Here is a 15219-nt window from a genome sequence, read left to right on the forward strand (position 1 = left end):
TCTTGAAATTGTATCATTGCGGTAGATGTATTTTCACTTTTGTTAGCCAAAATAATTTACATAAGAGTAATACAGATGACGATAATTCGCTAATTACACAACCCAAACGATGTCCCCTTTGTCTTAACTCAATGAGATTTGGCCTCCTGGATGCACCTGTTGTTATTCCATGTCCATTCAGCAATGGACACAAGACTCCACATGCCTTCATAATAGGCTCTCAACAAGGACCAATGTTGATCAGGTGACAAATAGAAATACTGGGAAGTGATGTTTTCATTTGTCCTGGGTCCAGTCCTGTCGCTTAATGTGATCTGTTTTGTCTTTTTCTTTGTCTTACAGTGAATGTAATGACTCAGAACTGCATGTTGGCATTACAAACTCAAAAGGTAATCTCAGTGAAGCGAAGTAAGCGTGCCAGTTTTGCCCAAGTCCACTGAGGTATCCTCACTGTCTTTTCCAGGTGTGGTCTATAATTACACCTCGTCAGGTGTGCAGAGAGATGACCACGGGTGGGAGCAGTGCGTCACTGTGCCCCTGGTTGCACCTGGGGAGGAACACTTCGAGAGGCTATGGGACGACAAGCTTGAACAGTTCTCCTTACTTTCCTGGTCTCCGCACAGGTTTAATCAACTTGATCCTCCACAAGACATCATAAACAGCAGAATATCTTTATTCTCATCATCATAACCCTACCTATAGTCTCAGCTAAAGCAACTCTACAAACTGTTTTTAACAGGTTTCATGAAGAGAGGGAATTTGGCTCTTGCTGTTATGGCTTTGCTTTGGCCTTCATCAACCACATGAGGAGAGTTGAGGGCAAAGCCAGTGTGAGCAGAGATGTCTTCACGGGCCAACACATCCTTCCCCACATAAAGACTGCCTCTAAATACCTACGAATCTACCAAGAGATCTCTCAGCATGGTTTTTACATTGCTGATGAATAAGATGCTGGTCTTGTAGGTGTCGCTGTTGATTTTTTATTTTTTTTTAATTATCAATAAACAACAATCAATAAACAACATATAACCCCTTTCAAGAGTATAATACCCGTCAAAATGACATCACCGATACTAATGGATAGGCAGACTGTATTGACAGCTGTATGATTATATTGTAACACAGAATATTGTAAGAGTTGTATAGCCCCTGACACTTTATGTGAAAACGAAAAATGCAATAGAGTATTAAGAGTATAACGTACCGCTTAAAGTAAAAAATATATACATTTTGTCCAAAGCCAGTGTTCATCAGCACAAAAATGATGCCTGTGTATCACTCAACATTCACAATCTGCCAGACAATGTGCTATCCATGACAGAATTGTAATGTAATTTGACCTGTGACCATTTGTCTAGGTGATTCAGTTGCACTGTGCTACTTTTCAAAAGGCTTAGAATTGCTTTGAGGTAACCTGAGCTGACCCAAAGCTCCCTGTTCCAATGGTCGGAATTCTCTGACACACCAACAGCATCTCAGGTTGAGACTCTCAGAACATCGGGCCCCTTTGGCCCAGTGTAACATGGTAGCAGTTTCTCCTTGAAATAACTAAGAACCATGGGACTTCCATTCGGACCGTTAGGGTTAGAGACATATGCAATCTGATAGGTCGGTAGGCTCAACACTGACAGACGAGTAGCCTGTGCGAGCGTCACACAGCAGTAGGAACCCTATCCTTCATCACTGGCCGAGTCCCTATGAAGCCACAGTGCGGCCCGTGCGACCAGAGGAAGAAGCACGCGGCTCCCATGTTCGCTCTCAATGGAGAAGAGTGTGATCAAGTTCAGCCACTGCGACAAGGACATCTTCTGTTTCTTTGTCCCGGAGGAGTGTCCTGAATGTGGCGTCTGCTTCAGCGGCCGGAGGCTGGACGAGGCTCCCGTCAGCATACCCAGCCCCTTCTCCAATGGACACAAAACCCCCTGTTGCTTCCTCGTGGCGCCTGCCCAAGAAAACACGTCCAGGTAACGTACGGACAGCCTGCCACACTTTGGAGGACCGGTCACTCGGGTCAGAGATCAGGTCCCGGGTACGGGATGTAGAAATTGTGATATACATTCAATGTACATTTATGTTTCTTTATGCAGGGAATTTGACGGAGGGTCAGATCTGCACACAGGAATAACTGATACCAACGGTATAGCTTATCTTTTCAATCTTGGCTCAGTCATGAAACATTTTATTCATTTGTAGCCTTAATTGAGTGTAAACCGTTACAGCCAAAGGTCATAACTGCAGGTCTTAGTCAACGTACTGTACTGACTTGTTTTTTTCCCAGGGTTGGTCTACAACTACACAAAGACAGGCGTTCAGAAGGACTACCAGGGATGGGAGAAGTGCATCAGCATCCCCCTGGTTCAACCTGACATGTACAACCTCCTTGACCAATGGAACCAGTACCTGCACAAGTTCTCTGAGAGCCCAATGTGGGATACAATATCTCAAAGGTATAAGGCGCTAGGGAAGAGAAAAATGCTAAAACAATTAATTTAAAGTCTACTGTAGATGGTATATATTGTAGATATTTGTCACCTATTGACTGTTCAGCTAACTAGCCAACATCCCAACTGTCCCCTTCCATTAACCCAGCAGTAACTAGGGTCTGTATTTATCAAAGTGGCAGTTAAAGTTTGAACGTCCGTAACAGTTCCTTTTTTTAATCTGCAGATTTGATGAGGAAAACCACAATTGCTACAGCTACACTCTGATGTTCATAAACCGTGTCCTGGCCACTCAGGAAAAACGGCCGCTCACAAAGGACGAGTTCACTCAGAGCTTTGTGCTGCCTCGGATAAAAAGGGCATCCAAGTACACCACGCTGTGTCGGGAGATCACCCAGAACCACTTCTACATAGTGGACATCCCACCGAGGGAGATGGACGAAGCCTGCAGTGAGGAAGATAAGGAGGGGAAGATGAAGGCTTAAAGGACAAATTTAAAGGCCATTTCCTGGCAGTGTACATATTTGTATTGACAGTGTCTACCCAGCAAACACACAACATCAGGGAGACGTTCAGATCATGTCTTAATAACGTCCGTCGGTCCAGAACCCCATTTGTACGTCTGCTGGACCCCCTCAATATTCACACGTCTGGCTTGGACCCCTCTAAGACGTCTGTGGACATGCAAAACGGGTTCAATATCTGAACGTTAAAAAAAAACATTCATTCTTGCTCCTAATTGGATGTCTTTGGACGTCCGAAAAAGACATCTAAAAGACGTCTTTTAGACGTGTCTTTGCTCAGTGGGTATGTGTAAGATGGTTCATATTGTCTGATTATAGAAAAACGAATTGCTCATTGTACTGTATACTGTATGCATGCTGTATCAAATCTTGCAGTATGATTGCCTTTAATAAAATGGCTATGGTCCATTGTTTGTGGAAAGAGCCGCGAAATGTGTTGTTGTGACAGAAAGTCCTGGTTCTTTGTCTGCATTAGATAGTATTGCTAATTATACATGCTTCAGGGGCTATTGCACATGGCTTCCCTATGGTGTCCATCTTAACTCCTGTTACATTTGATTAACCTCCCTTGTATCTTTCAGACGTTTGGTCTGGATAAATATGCTACAGCTGATGTTGCACGTTTATTGCCATTTTCACAGAAAATAACAATGCCAAAATTCAACTGCAAACTGTTACCAGTAAACGAGATGTACTTCAAATATGACGCATGCGCACACAAGTAAAAAAACAACAAGTCATATTTCGTCTTGCTCCGTGCGTTCACGGGAGGATATCCATCTGCTCACAACAATCTCCTTAAAAAGGGGAGAGGAGAGAAGAAAGACTGGGTTAACGAGCCCTACGTGACAAACGTGTTACTGTGATCCATAATGACCCGTGCTGAAAGGTCACGAGTGTGCATCCCACCTGAACTTTGACCCCGCTCACACACTCTGGAGAGCGCAACTCTTCCTCGGTCATGTCTTCTGGATAGACCACATAACAAAGCATCAGCTCCTGGAACACAACGGACACACAAAATAGTCGACGTTCACTCGAACCCGTCTGTCCCGTGGGTCATCGGCACACGTCAAGGTCAAGGTCAACTTTATTTATAAAGCACGTTTAAAATCCACCGAAGTTGCACCAAAGTGCTGTACAATATATCAAATAAACTAAAACAAAAAACAGAATAAAGTGCACATAATCACAGAATAATAAAAGGATAGGACACAAAACAGGACAGGGGATGTAGGCCATCAGGCCTCAAAAGCCAGTGAAAACAAGTGCGTTTTAAGCTGAATCTTAAAGAGCCCTAGGTTCTGTGCGTGTCTAACGTCACCAGGAAGGCGCAACAGGGAAGCTACATTTATTAGCATAGAGCCCCGTATACAGTATGATCCACAAAGATACATATCCTCAATATATCGACTACAGCTGGGTTGACCACAACTGCTTAGGGGTCAGGTTATGGTAACAGACACAGGTGCAGTTACCTTGGAGACGTTGCCCGTGATTCTGCTGAGGGCAGCCAGTGACCTCCAGCTGAAAGGTCGCAGCGCCGCGCCCCGAAATGGACCATCTACTCGCTGCACAACCACCGAGTAACTGCAAACACGAACCACAGCTGATGATCTGCGGCCAGTGTAGGGCTGGGTATCGATTTGAATTTCAAGAATCGATTCGATTCCGATTCACAAGGTTCAGAATCGATGATCACGATTCAAAAATTTCCAAAAATGAATAAATGAATGAATCACTGAATTAATTAATGAACTATTCATTCCTTCATTTATTCATTCATTCATTCATTAAATAAAAGATCGATTTTGGGATTCATGAATCGACTGAATCATTTGATTCAGAATCGATTCATCGATTTTTTTTTAACCCAGCCCTACTCCTGTGCGATTCAAACGGGAAGCTCAGTCTTACTAACCTGGCGTGATAGAAGGGAGGTCCTTTCCTGTAAAGCACTGCGTGAGGAAGAGGACAGAAGCACAGTGAGCCACCGTATGAAACACACAACAGCCTGCGGCCTCTCTGGCTATAGGCCTCGCACCCGGGCGCTCATAGAGTACAAGTATGCGAGCCAGGCAGGGCAGAGGAAAAGCAAAGCTCAGTGTGTCTAAATAATTCAACGGCAAAGCTAAGGTGTTACTTTAAACCCGCTGGAATGTCTGCGATTGATTCCTCTGCTGGCGGAGTCGTGGATCTTGTGAGTCCGGCGAGTCTGCTAGCAGGTTGCTCGGGGAAACGGCACGTGCTCTCCGACCAGATCCACTCTCCCCGATTAGATCTTAACAGTTACCGCCATGTTTGTCCTCGGTCCACTGACTACAAATGCGATCTTTCTGGGACGTAAACTTAGACCTAGATCAGCCTTGGACTAAAAAAGCTTCAATTAAAGGCCACAAAGCCCTCTGGAAACTCGACCCTGCTTAACATCAGGGAAAACAAGGCGTTTGTCTGGTAACGACACCTTTGACTCCATCATTAATATTGCAGGTAAACGTGTGCTTGCGGTTTCTGCAAACACACAGAATAGTTGTCGGCGTGCTGTTAGAGACAGAGTAGCTGCCGGTCAGTCTGTTGGACAATGGATTACAATCGCTGGGAGTCAGGTAACGGTCAAGTCTTTTAAAGTCTGGGGGAACCAATACTCCAGGTATGGATTACCTGTACACTGAAGGTTCTTAGGTATTGAACTCACTGAGGTCCGAGCCGTACTTCACTCCTGGCTTTGGCACCCATCCTCTGCTGCGGAAGTAGTGGTACGCTGTGTAGGTGGTGTCAAAATGGGGCTGAACAGAGCGGAACATTTCCCAGAGTTGACTGATGGACAACGGCTCCTGGGAAGAGAGACGAGCGACAGCGTTGATCTTTGGTTGGAGATTCCTTGTAGACCGTCAACGGATGACGGGGCAAAGGCACACACGCACACACGCACGCACGCACACACACACACACGCTCTTACCTCGTTGTAGTGAACTGAGAGGCACCCTAGCGCATAGACCAAGAAAAACGCCTAAAAAGGAGAGACAAATATTTGTGTTCGGAAGAATAGTTCAGAAAAACAGAAATGCAGTGCTGTATTTATGAGGTTTCCAACCCCTCCTGGTCGGGGTGCTAGTGGAGGTCTCTCTCTGGGGACTAGGGTGAGTCCAAACAGCTCTCCGAGGCCAACTCAACACTCATTTCCCTCAACACTCATTTCCCTCAAGAGCACATTTCACAGGGAGGTACAAAAAAACACAACAGAAAACATCAGAGATTAAAACCAGCACTGGACTCGTGTGACGGATACACCCGCCTCCACGGCGATTTCATTGGATAAGGGACAACAAAAACAGTTGGAGCTGTCAAGTCTGATCTGTTGATGATCCCCCTGGGTTGGTCCTGTTGGAGCAGAGCAGGGTTACTTCAGTTCCTGATGAGTGAGTCCATTAAAGGAGTAGTAAAGGGCAAATGCATGTTTAGCCCTGTTTTAAGGTTACTTATGATCATATACAATGGTTCAGATCAAAACGTTGACAAAACTAGCACTTTTGAGAAAGTCTGATAATTGCTCTACCACCGTTTTGGTCATACAATGGATGTGGGTGGGCACCTTGAAAAATCTTTCAAAAACATGTTAAACTCTCGATTTCAAAGACAAGAAGCTCACCGAGGGGGTAATTGGTGTCCGTTGGTGTTCTGACATCAAATTCGCCGCAAAGTATGAATCCTGTAGGGTTTTATTGATCATTTTATGAAATCCATTGACTTGTATTGACACGACCGTTGTAGATGTGTAGATCAATCCGCAGAGGGGATTCAGGAAGCGGAACTACTTACGGTAGCTATTGTTATTGTTTATGTTGCTAGGCTACCTAGTTTGCAGAAGTTTACACACGTATGTGCTGCGACTAAATAGTTCTATGCTAAATATTTTAAAAAGCCTTTCCAGGTGAACTAGAATCTTACTTTATGGCGAATTATATGTCAGAACGCCAACTAACACCTCGGTGAGTTTCTTGTCTTTGAAATCGAGAGTGCAACATGTTTTTTGAATGATTTTTCACGGTGCCCACCCACATCCATTGTATGACCAAAACGGTGGTAGAGCAATTATCAGACTTTCTCAAAAGTGCTAGTTTTGTCAACGTTTAGATCTGAACCATTGTATATGATCATACGTAACCTTAAAACAGGGCTACACATGCATTTTCCCTTTACTAGTCCTTTAATGTCGGCGCGCAGCTCCTGAAGGGAGTGCTGTGTTAACATGGGTCTGTGAGGACAGAGAGGACACTGGTGGACCGGGCTCGGACACTTTCACAGCTCGCTCACTTGTTTTCCTTGGCTCCTTCTCCTCATCAGAACCAGCTGTGACAATAAGCCTTTGATTATCTGACGTGCTGACACTCCCTCGACGTGTCGTAAATTACCGAGTCCTTCAAAACATTGTCATCTGTCATTACAATCAAAGATAATGTATACATGTAGCATATACACATTTTACTTCATTAATCTTACCTCTTCCAAGCTCAGCTGTAGGTATTCGATCAGTCTGAAGGGGTTGATTCTGCATACCCTCGTCAGTGTTCTGGCTCTCTGAGCAAAGACCATACCAAACACGCAAGTTAATATCTTTATGTCCAATATTGTCCCCTGCTGTTGAGGGTAAATGGTAAATGGACTGCGCTTATATAGCGCTTTTATCCAAAGTGCTTTAGGATGGCCTCCCATTCACCCACACATTCACACACCAATGGCGGCAGCTGCCATGCAAGGTGCTTATCTGCTCAATGGGAGCAATTTGGGGTTCACGGTCCTGCCCAAGAACCCTTCTCCATGTGGACAGGCGGAGCCGGGATTCGAACCGCCGACCCTATGATCAGTGGACAACCTCCTCTACCTCCTGAGCTACAGCCGCCCATGAGGATCCGGAAGAGAGAGCCAGCTACCTGACTCTCTCAAGCCCGTGACCCCGACACTAGACTGGGGTCGCCGTAGAGGGGTGGACCCTCACACCGAAATTAAACTAACCACCCTCGGGGGTGGCGGCCCGTTATGCCGCTCCCCTGTGGGATCCGGCCCTATTGGGATCTGGCGAGACCTGGGCGCGCACCCCCGGTCCCTGGAGGGCAGCTGCAGCAGAACCTGATGCTTAGACCGCTACACCACCGCAACTGCCAACATATGATCGGGGATGTGATCAATACAATAACAAAAATAAACAAATACGCATATATTTAAACCGACCAACAATCCAAACGGAAAAATATCCTTAAACTTTGAACTTGCCTCTCCCTCCTCCTCTCCCTCCTCCTCCTCTTCCACAAGCACGTACTCGTACCCTGGTTCGGCCCTCTCCGGGGTGGGTTTGGTCTGACTCTCCGTCTTCAGATGGTTCTCCTGTAGTCGACAGCCACAGTGCACGAGCCAGTCATCGTGCCTGGAGCACTTGACCCGAGCCAGGGCCTGCTGGTCCACCTGCTCGGGCTCCGCGGGGTAGAGCTCAGCCAGGGGGTCGAACCTGGAGTCTCCCTGCCTCCTGGCTCTCTTGGCCTGGGGACACTCACCGTCCTGCTCCGCCTCTACCCGGGGGTCTCCCCCTACACCCTGTGCTCCCCCACTGGGAGGGGTTTGTGGGGTCTCACTATCATGTCCGTTCTCTCCTCCGTGCTCAAACTCTACTGGCTGAGAGAGCCTTTTCAGTGTTTGATTGACAGTTTCCAGCTCCAATCCCTGGCCCAGAAGAACCTCCTGTGCCCAGCTCAGATGCTGTTGATACCTAAGAGGCAGAACAGGAAGCTGTGAATATTTGATAAAACCCAACTCGTGTAGTACATAGTGAATGAAGATGAAGTGTGTGTAGTACACGGTTTATGTCTGAAGATGAAGTTTGTATAGTCCATAGTTTATGAAGATGAACTTACTTTGACAGAGAGATAACAGGTAGGTGACGGTCGCCAATCTCTGCAATATGAAATGGATAGACTAATTAGTCATTCCCAAACCATTAATCATTTACCAGTGCCTATATTGCTATCAGCACTTCATATTTTCTACTCACTTTCCCATTGATTGGAGATACTGTGATCTGGCCTGGCTCTTGACAGGATACCTTTACCAAAGTAACCCTAAAGCACAGAAACACGCAGACATGAGAGCATCAGAAGCAGGTCCGTGGGCTACTACTCTAGCTAGGACAGCGGTCTGCAACCTGCGGCTACGGAGCCAGAGCTCTTTTGATAGTAAATGTTGCTGACCTCTGAACTAGGACTACATAGTTAAAGGTACCCAATGAAACGTGAATCAAAACAATCAGTTCTTGGTTTATTTTCGAAATTCCTCGATTATATGGTTCCTTGTAGTCTAATAAACATGTTGAATCACTTGAATGTCTTTCCTACCTTGTAATTTCTTCGCAAAATGATATTTAGCTAATGTTTTGAAAACAACAAAGATGTGTGAAACATCACTATTATGTGCTCCGTGTATTGACGCAATGACGTAGTACACGATTTTCGGGGACCACCTTTTCAAATTTGCTCTAGAGCGCATACTAGTGGTCAAAAACTACATTGGGTACCTTTAAAACTCCGCGGTTAGTATATTGAGCTGCAGCTTAGCTTACCTTGCCATACAAAGCCTGTATGTGATCAGGATCCCTGACTAGGACGTTCTGGTTCACGATCTCTGCCCTGTAGACCAGGTCTACTTGCAGTCTAGCATCCTCTGCTGTCGATGGGACAGGGAATGGGGCTTCGTACGCCTCGTACACCCTGGCACGACGTTTGGGCGCCAGGAACACTGCCTCCGACATCGCAGGGTGTAGGTTAAGCCATGGCGTGTGGAAATGCTCCCAGGGAGTAAATGCTATGTCAATTGGTAAATGTTTACATTATAAACGCATGTTGCGAGTCCAGTGTGACAACTTTATTCTTCCGAGGGGAAACACCGATCTGTTCAACTGTAGTTCCTCAACACTCCAATTTATTGCGCACGCTGTTTCAATTTCACATCCACTTAAAATGTAATTTAAAAAAAAATTATGTCGATATTTCATATTCAAAATACATTTTATCTACGCATTGTACATTAGATCCGTCTAGTGACAAGCTTCAATATTAAATCGTAGTGTATTGCATTTGCTATCCACTAGGGGGAGGTATTGTATATGCCAACAAGATTCAAGATTCAAGATCCGTTTATTCGCCATATGGTTTACACATACTAGGAATTTGACTAGGGTAATGGCATAGGAGAGAGTGCAGGACAGGGCAAAGACATAATGCAAATGCAATACAAAAAACAGTGCAAATACACAACACAGTGCAAATACTAAATACAATACAACCAATAAAAAGAAAAGCATAAATGCAAATTATGCAATATACAGAATAGAGTATGGTGAGTGAGTGTATAGTGTGTGTGTGTGCAGAGTGTGGTGTGATAGAGCGATGTTTTATACAAGAGTTGAGATATCTGGAACAATCAGAGGTCGTGTTCCACATATCTCAAGTGGTGCAGGGGGTATGGAGGCAGTGGGGAGGGGGCGTCGTGGGGGGACACAAGCCTTATTGATGAGACTGATGGCTGTGGGAAAGAAGATGTTTTTGTGGCGGATGGACCGCAGTCTCCTGCCAGAGGGGAGTGGTTCAAAGAGACTGTGACCGGGAAGGGGTTGGCCACAATCTTTCTGACACGTTTTAGGGCCCTGGAGGCGTGCAGTTCCTGTAGGGATAGTAGTTTACAACTCCCACCTCAGGTCACGGGAGATGGCGGTGCCCAGGAAGAGGAAGGGTGCCCAGGAAACGGAAGGGAGGTGAGGAGGGGACCGTGTGTCAACCTCTACGATTACTCATACAGAGACAATATAGCCAGAGGGGTACAATCCATTCAGTAAAATGTCATCTCAATAATCACTTCGTTCACAATAGTAGAAGTTGATTCAATCGAGTCACATGAAGTGAATGAATGCAAGTTTACCGTAGAGCGAACTGTTTCAATAAGGCAAGCTTTGGAGGGGTCCCCCATGATCGTTTCAGTAAAGAGGTCATCTGAAGTAATGACACGCCAAAGGGCATCAACTGAGTAGGAGGGAGGCAAAAGGGGAACACATCACATATGAAGCAAGACAAAATCTTGGAAATTGTCTCAAAACACTAAATGTGTGAGCAATTCTAGGTTAAGACTGTCTTGAGCAAGTGCTCCCTCAGTGGCATGGTATGCTCACAGTCATACGGCATGCGTAGGCCAAGGTAAAAGGAAAAAAGTGTTAGTGGGACAAAAGTTGCACTTCCCTTAAATATTAATATAATGACATTTCTTCATTCAACAAAAAAAAATCATATTGAATTAGAAGCCATCACGGTTCTGGAACTCTGAAGTTCTGCTATTTAATGTCATAGGATAATATCAACATCACAGTGTATCACAATAAAGATATAGCTAGTAGTCTACAGTAGATGAGGGGATGAGTGATATGACTCAAATTAATGACATGACCACTCAGTCTTTAGCTTAAATGAGAAATAGCTGTAGATTTGTTGTATTTGGTTCAGAACTGAATGGAAACACACGGGTTATAATAGAAACTGGAAGCAACGGTTCTTTCAATTAGCAGTTCAACCCATGACCTTTTCAAATGGCAATTTTAAGATCAAATGGCAGAAAGATATGTGAACACTTCACATGGAAAGAATCCAGAATTCAGAGACAGACAAACCCAGGAACCAATAGTACTGCACTCGTCTATAATTGTATGTGGGCGAAAAGCAGGTCAAATACTTAGACAGGTTTGGTAAACGTGTATGACACAATGAAGTTTAGGCTACTCAACTTTTATGGTAGGAAATGTTTCACTTTCTACTTTTGAACTTCTGATACATTTTTCTGGAATTTTTTTAATCAATTACGTAGGTTAATGATTTGAATTTGCCTAATTACTGTAAGACATACAGCAATGGGCCGTCTGGACAAGAAAGAGTACCCATTGGATCTCAGAATTGCTTAATGTTTGAGGGAATTCCAAGCTATGAACCCCCCCCCCCCAACACACACCCTATTTGTGTTTTAAGAGTTCTGAAAGAGCATACTGTCATTTATATACAGTAGTACACTCTACTTCACTAAGTTATTTAGTCACTTCATAGCAATGTTCAACAAAGAATATTTCAAATTCATAATTTATAGGCTATCAATGCTTACTGTACTACTAACATGGGTACATGGATATACCACTATAGCTAATTTTGAGAATTGGCTGTTCCAAAACTTCATGTATAACTCAATTATTCATTAAGTTGTTTTTTAATCAACAGCTTTTTTCAGTATAAAATTGTGATGTTTCAAAATGCAATTTATGCTCTATTTTGTGTCTATGTTTGTACACATGTTTACACGTAATAGGACTATACACACACAAGTTTAGGAAAAATGCAATTTAGCTACATTTTTGTTGTTCAAAACTCAATTTACACTACTTCTGTAGAATATCCCACAGAAACATAGGTTATTAACTGATTTATCATGCTAGAAATAAAATGCCACTTAATTTATGTCATTGTTAAAGATGAGTGACTCAACAGATTGCCGTTTAGCAACCGTCGCATTAGTCATTTTTATGAAACGTAAAATTCAAAGGGGAAAAAGTCAAGCGATACCACACCACCTACTCTCCTCTTAGAGCAATCTGCAGTAGTTGTATTAAAGGAAACAATGCAACCATAGTAGCCTACTCAAATATCATGAAAAGAAACCAGAACTATATGGCAGACAGCAAAATCCATATCCATGACAATCATGATCATTGTCAGGTGTTTCCTTGCATCCTAAACTGGTAACTTAACAATTATTATTTTTTATAGGCTGATAATTGTGTCCTGAAGAGTGTTATTCCACAAAGGCAGGTGTGTCTCATCAGGGCTCTGAAAACAACCTCTTATGTCTAAACAGCACAGCTGACACATAGAAGCTGCTGCGTTTGTGAAGACAAACATGAACTGTGCTATTAAAACAAAAAAAATATGATTTCCTTGTTCTAACCAAATGCTATCTTTGGACGTAATCCTTTAAGGGCTTTTGAGAACAGGAAAATATACTTTTGAAAATTATTTGGCAGAATAACTGAAGATTCTTGGCAGGAGCTGGTCAGCTGAGACCGGGTACTAACAAAGTAAGGATATGCTGACACAACATAAATAACATGTTTAATCATCATCATCACTGAAACAACCATCTGGTCTATTTCCAGAATACACACCTGCCAACTCTACACTTTATTTTTAGGGCCAACTCGCTTGTCTTCTCCTTCCCACAACAACCATTGGATAATACTGTAGGCTGGACCCACAGCTTGACAGGATTTACAAGCTTGAGAAATCCCCACATTTAACACTCTGTAAGAAAGCTACTGTACTGCAGAGAGGAACCAGCTAACCCCCAAGGGTGGGATGTGATCACATCCACCTTTGACAATTAGGCCCAATTTCCATTGACTCAATGGAAACCTGAAAATGTGATTCTGTTTAACCATAAGAATAGGCCTGATCTGCTACTACCAGCCTGATTTGATTGACAACCAACCTCTGTACTGTCAAGAGCAGCAATGTTGACTACTGTAATTTAATGTTGATCACTGCTCCTTCATGTAGTGAATACTTCACCTCTTCATTTTGCCTGTCAGCTTCGGAAGCTTTGGATATTGTATGCTGTTTATTTTAATGATAAATGTCCAAGAGGTTATGAATGATAACGATAATAAATTAACCCAAAACTCCAGCTGGTAATAATATTTCGTCCATCCGATTTTTATCGTCCGACTGGTTCAGCAGAGTTCACGTTTAGCAGTTGCGACAGGGTGTGTTTGGAGAGCCACGCAATAAAAGGGTGATGTAATGTCCGTTAAATAGCTTTGTGTGTTTGTGTTGCATGAACACCACGAAGGCTGCAACATAGTAGGAAGCCATTATCCAGATGTTATCACTAAGTTGAAGTATCCCCTTTGTTTGAAATTGTCTAACATTGTCAAGTGATCTAATACTGAGGAAAAACCAGATGTATAAATATCCCCGGAATTATTAAAAACAAAACAAATGGAAGCAAACATCTAGAAAATATTTATTTACATACTTTGTAAATATACTGTAAGTTTCCCTACAAACACAACCCCTTTTATGATGCAACAGCATTTACATAGTAAACTTAACACATTTAGCAATACAAAAGTAGCAAAGAGAATTTATAAAATTATTTGTCTCTCTATGATTGGATATAAAACAAGTATGGCTATATCAAGTTAGCCTATATACTCTTTGGAAGGAGATTCAGAAGGCATTCATCTGCAGAAAAGAGGACAAAAAAATATCCCTGGGTGTGGCATTCATTTCACAAAGTCTGTACACACAGTACAAAAGGTTGAAAATCACCTAAAATACAATGTCTTTAAGGCACAACAGAGTACTTCTTTTCATCTTAACCCACGGGTCCTCAGAGTGTCAGCTTAGGGCTTGTTTGAGTTTCACATATTCACACAGGGAGGTGACTTACAGGTCAAACAAGATCAAGATCTCACAAGTATGGAAATCTCGGTTATAAAACTGCTTAAAAAGGCGACGTCTAGATATGGCGTGGGATCTGTTTTCGTTATAAACGTATGTGTTATTACTCGCGTACACAAAGTATACGAACTATGCGGTTTGGTGAAAAGCTGAAGATATTGTGTGCGGCTTAAAATATAGTGATTTCTTTCTCCTTTCGAATGCACTCACAGTCTGTTCAGTCTGCTAGGTGATCATCATGTCCATTACAGTGAAATGTCTGGGCTCAGCAGTGGCACAAGGAAACAATGATTTTCACACATTGCTGTCAGTCTCTTTCCTTTCTTCTCTCTCTCTCTCTATCTCTCTCGGCCTCTCTAATACAGATCTTTCATGATCTCCTGCAGGAGAGGGTGTAAGCACATGTCCACCTCCGACTTCTTCAGCAGCTGGATCAGGTGCACGTGGTCGGTGACGATCTGACGCAGGTCCGTCATCTTCTGGAGGACCTTGGCGAACAGCTGGAGGGAGTCCGGATGGTTCATCTTCAGCTGGAGCTCCAGGGAGTGGAGCACCGTCTCCTGCAGCTGCTCGATGGGCTTGACGTTCAGCAGGCCGGGCCGATCTGCCGGAACGGACAGAGCGGACAGCTACGCTCAGCAAAACACACTCAGCGACACATTCTCCAGTGGATGACTGACAAGCTGTAGGTGTGTGTTGGGAATATGATGAATGAGTTT

General features: G+C 43.6%; 4 protein-coding genes across 5 annotated transcripts in view; 2 read left to right on the forward strand and 2 right to left on the reverse strand.

The window, feature by feature from the left end:
• Positions 1 to 131: 131 nt before the first annotated feature.
• mkrn2os.1 (MKRN2 opposite strand, tandem duplicate 1) lies at positions 132 to 947 on the forward strand (the record flags this gene model as incomplete). Its single annotated transcript, XM_084460707.1, has 4 exons — positions 132 to 244; positions 343 to 389; positions 464 to 623; positions 740 to 947. The coding sequence occupies 4 exons, from the start codon at positions 132 to 134 to the stop codon at positions 945 to 947; spliced, it is 528 nt and encodes a 175-aa protein (XP_084316833.1).
• An 814-nt stretch (positions 948 to 1761) lies between these two features.
• Positions 1762 to 2926, forward strand: mkrn2os.2 (MKRN2 opposite strand, tandem duplicate 2; the record flags this gene model as incomplete). The annotated part of the gene is made up of 4 exons (XM_084460708.1): positions 1762 to 1964; positions 2088 to 2137; positions 2279 to 2447; positions 2668 to 2926. 4 exons carry the CDS (start codon positions 1762 to 1764, stop codon positions 2924 to 2926), a joined length of 681 nt encoding a protein of 226 aa, XP_084316834.1.
• A 430-nt stretch (positions 2927 to 3356) lies between these two features.
• tsen2 (TSEN2 tRNA splicing endonuclease subunit) lies at positions 3357 to 9803 on the reverse strand. The gene is made up of 12 exons (XM_084460709.1): positions 9574 to 9803; positions 9010 to 9076; positions 8873 to 8912; positions 8238 to 8727; positions 7980 to 8108; positions 7467 to 7544; positions 5926 to 5976; positions 5661 to 5799; positions 4887 to 4923; positions 4444 to 4555; positions 3875 to 3964; positions 3357 to 3762 (listed from the first exon to the last, which is right to left on the reverse strand). Exons 1-12 carry the CDS (start codon positions 9760 to 9762, stop codon positions 3703 to 3705), a joined length of 1482 nt encoding a protein of 493 aa, XP_084316835.1. The 5' UTR covers positions 9763 to 9803; the 3' UTR covers positions 3357 to 3702.
• A 4243-nt stretch (positions 9804 to 14046) lies between these two features.
• pparg (peroxisome proliferator-activated receptor gamma) overlaps positions 14047 to 15219 on the reverse strand; it is an 18199-nt gene continuing 17026 nt past the window's right edge. For both annotated transcript variants that reach the window (XM_084460620.1, XM_084460619.1), the window contains exon 7: positions 14047 to 15104. In XM_084460620.1, the coding sequence (XP_084316746.1) occupies positions 14857 to 15104 (248 nt within the window). In that variant the 3' untranslated portion in view covers positions 14047 to 14856. The remainder of the gene's footprint in view (positions 15105 to 15219) is intronic.

This window comes from Borostomias antarcticus (genome assembly GCF_949987555.1).
Source record: "Borostomias antarcticus genome assembly, chromosome: 33".
NCBI lineage: Eukaryota > Metazoa > Chordata > Actinopteri > Stomiiformes > Stomiidae > Borostomias > Borostomias antarcticus.

Excerpts from the sequence above, each read along its gene's own strand:
- tsen2 (XM_084460709.1), bottom strand. The coding sequence starts at position 9,762 with ATGTCGGAGGCAGTGTTCCTGGCGCCCAAACGTCGTGCCAGGGTGTAC. Across the intron at positions 4,924-5,660 it reads GAAGTACGGCTCGGACCTCA|TGCTTTACAGGAAAGGACCT; the intron begins GTGAGTTCAATA and ends TTCCTCACGCAG. Across the intron at positions 4,556-4,886 it reads CCTCCCTTCTATCACGCCAG|TTACTCGGTGGTTGTGCAGC; the intron begins GTTAGTAAGACT and ends TCGTGTTTGCAG.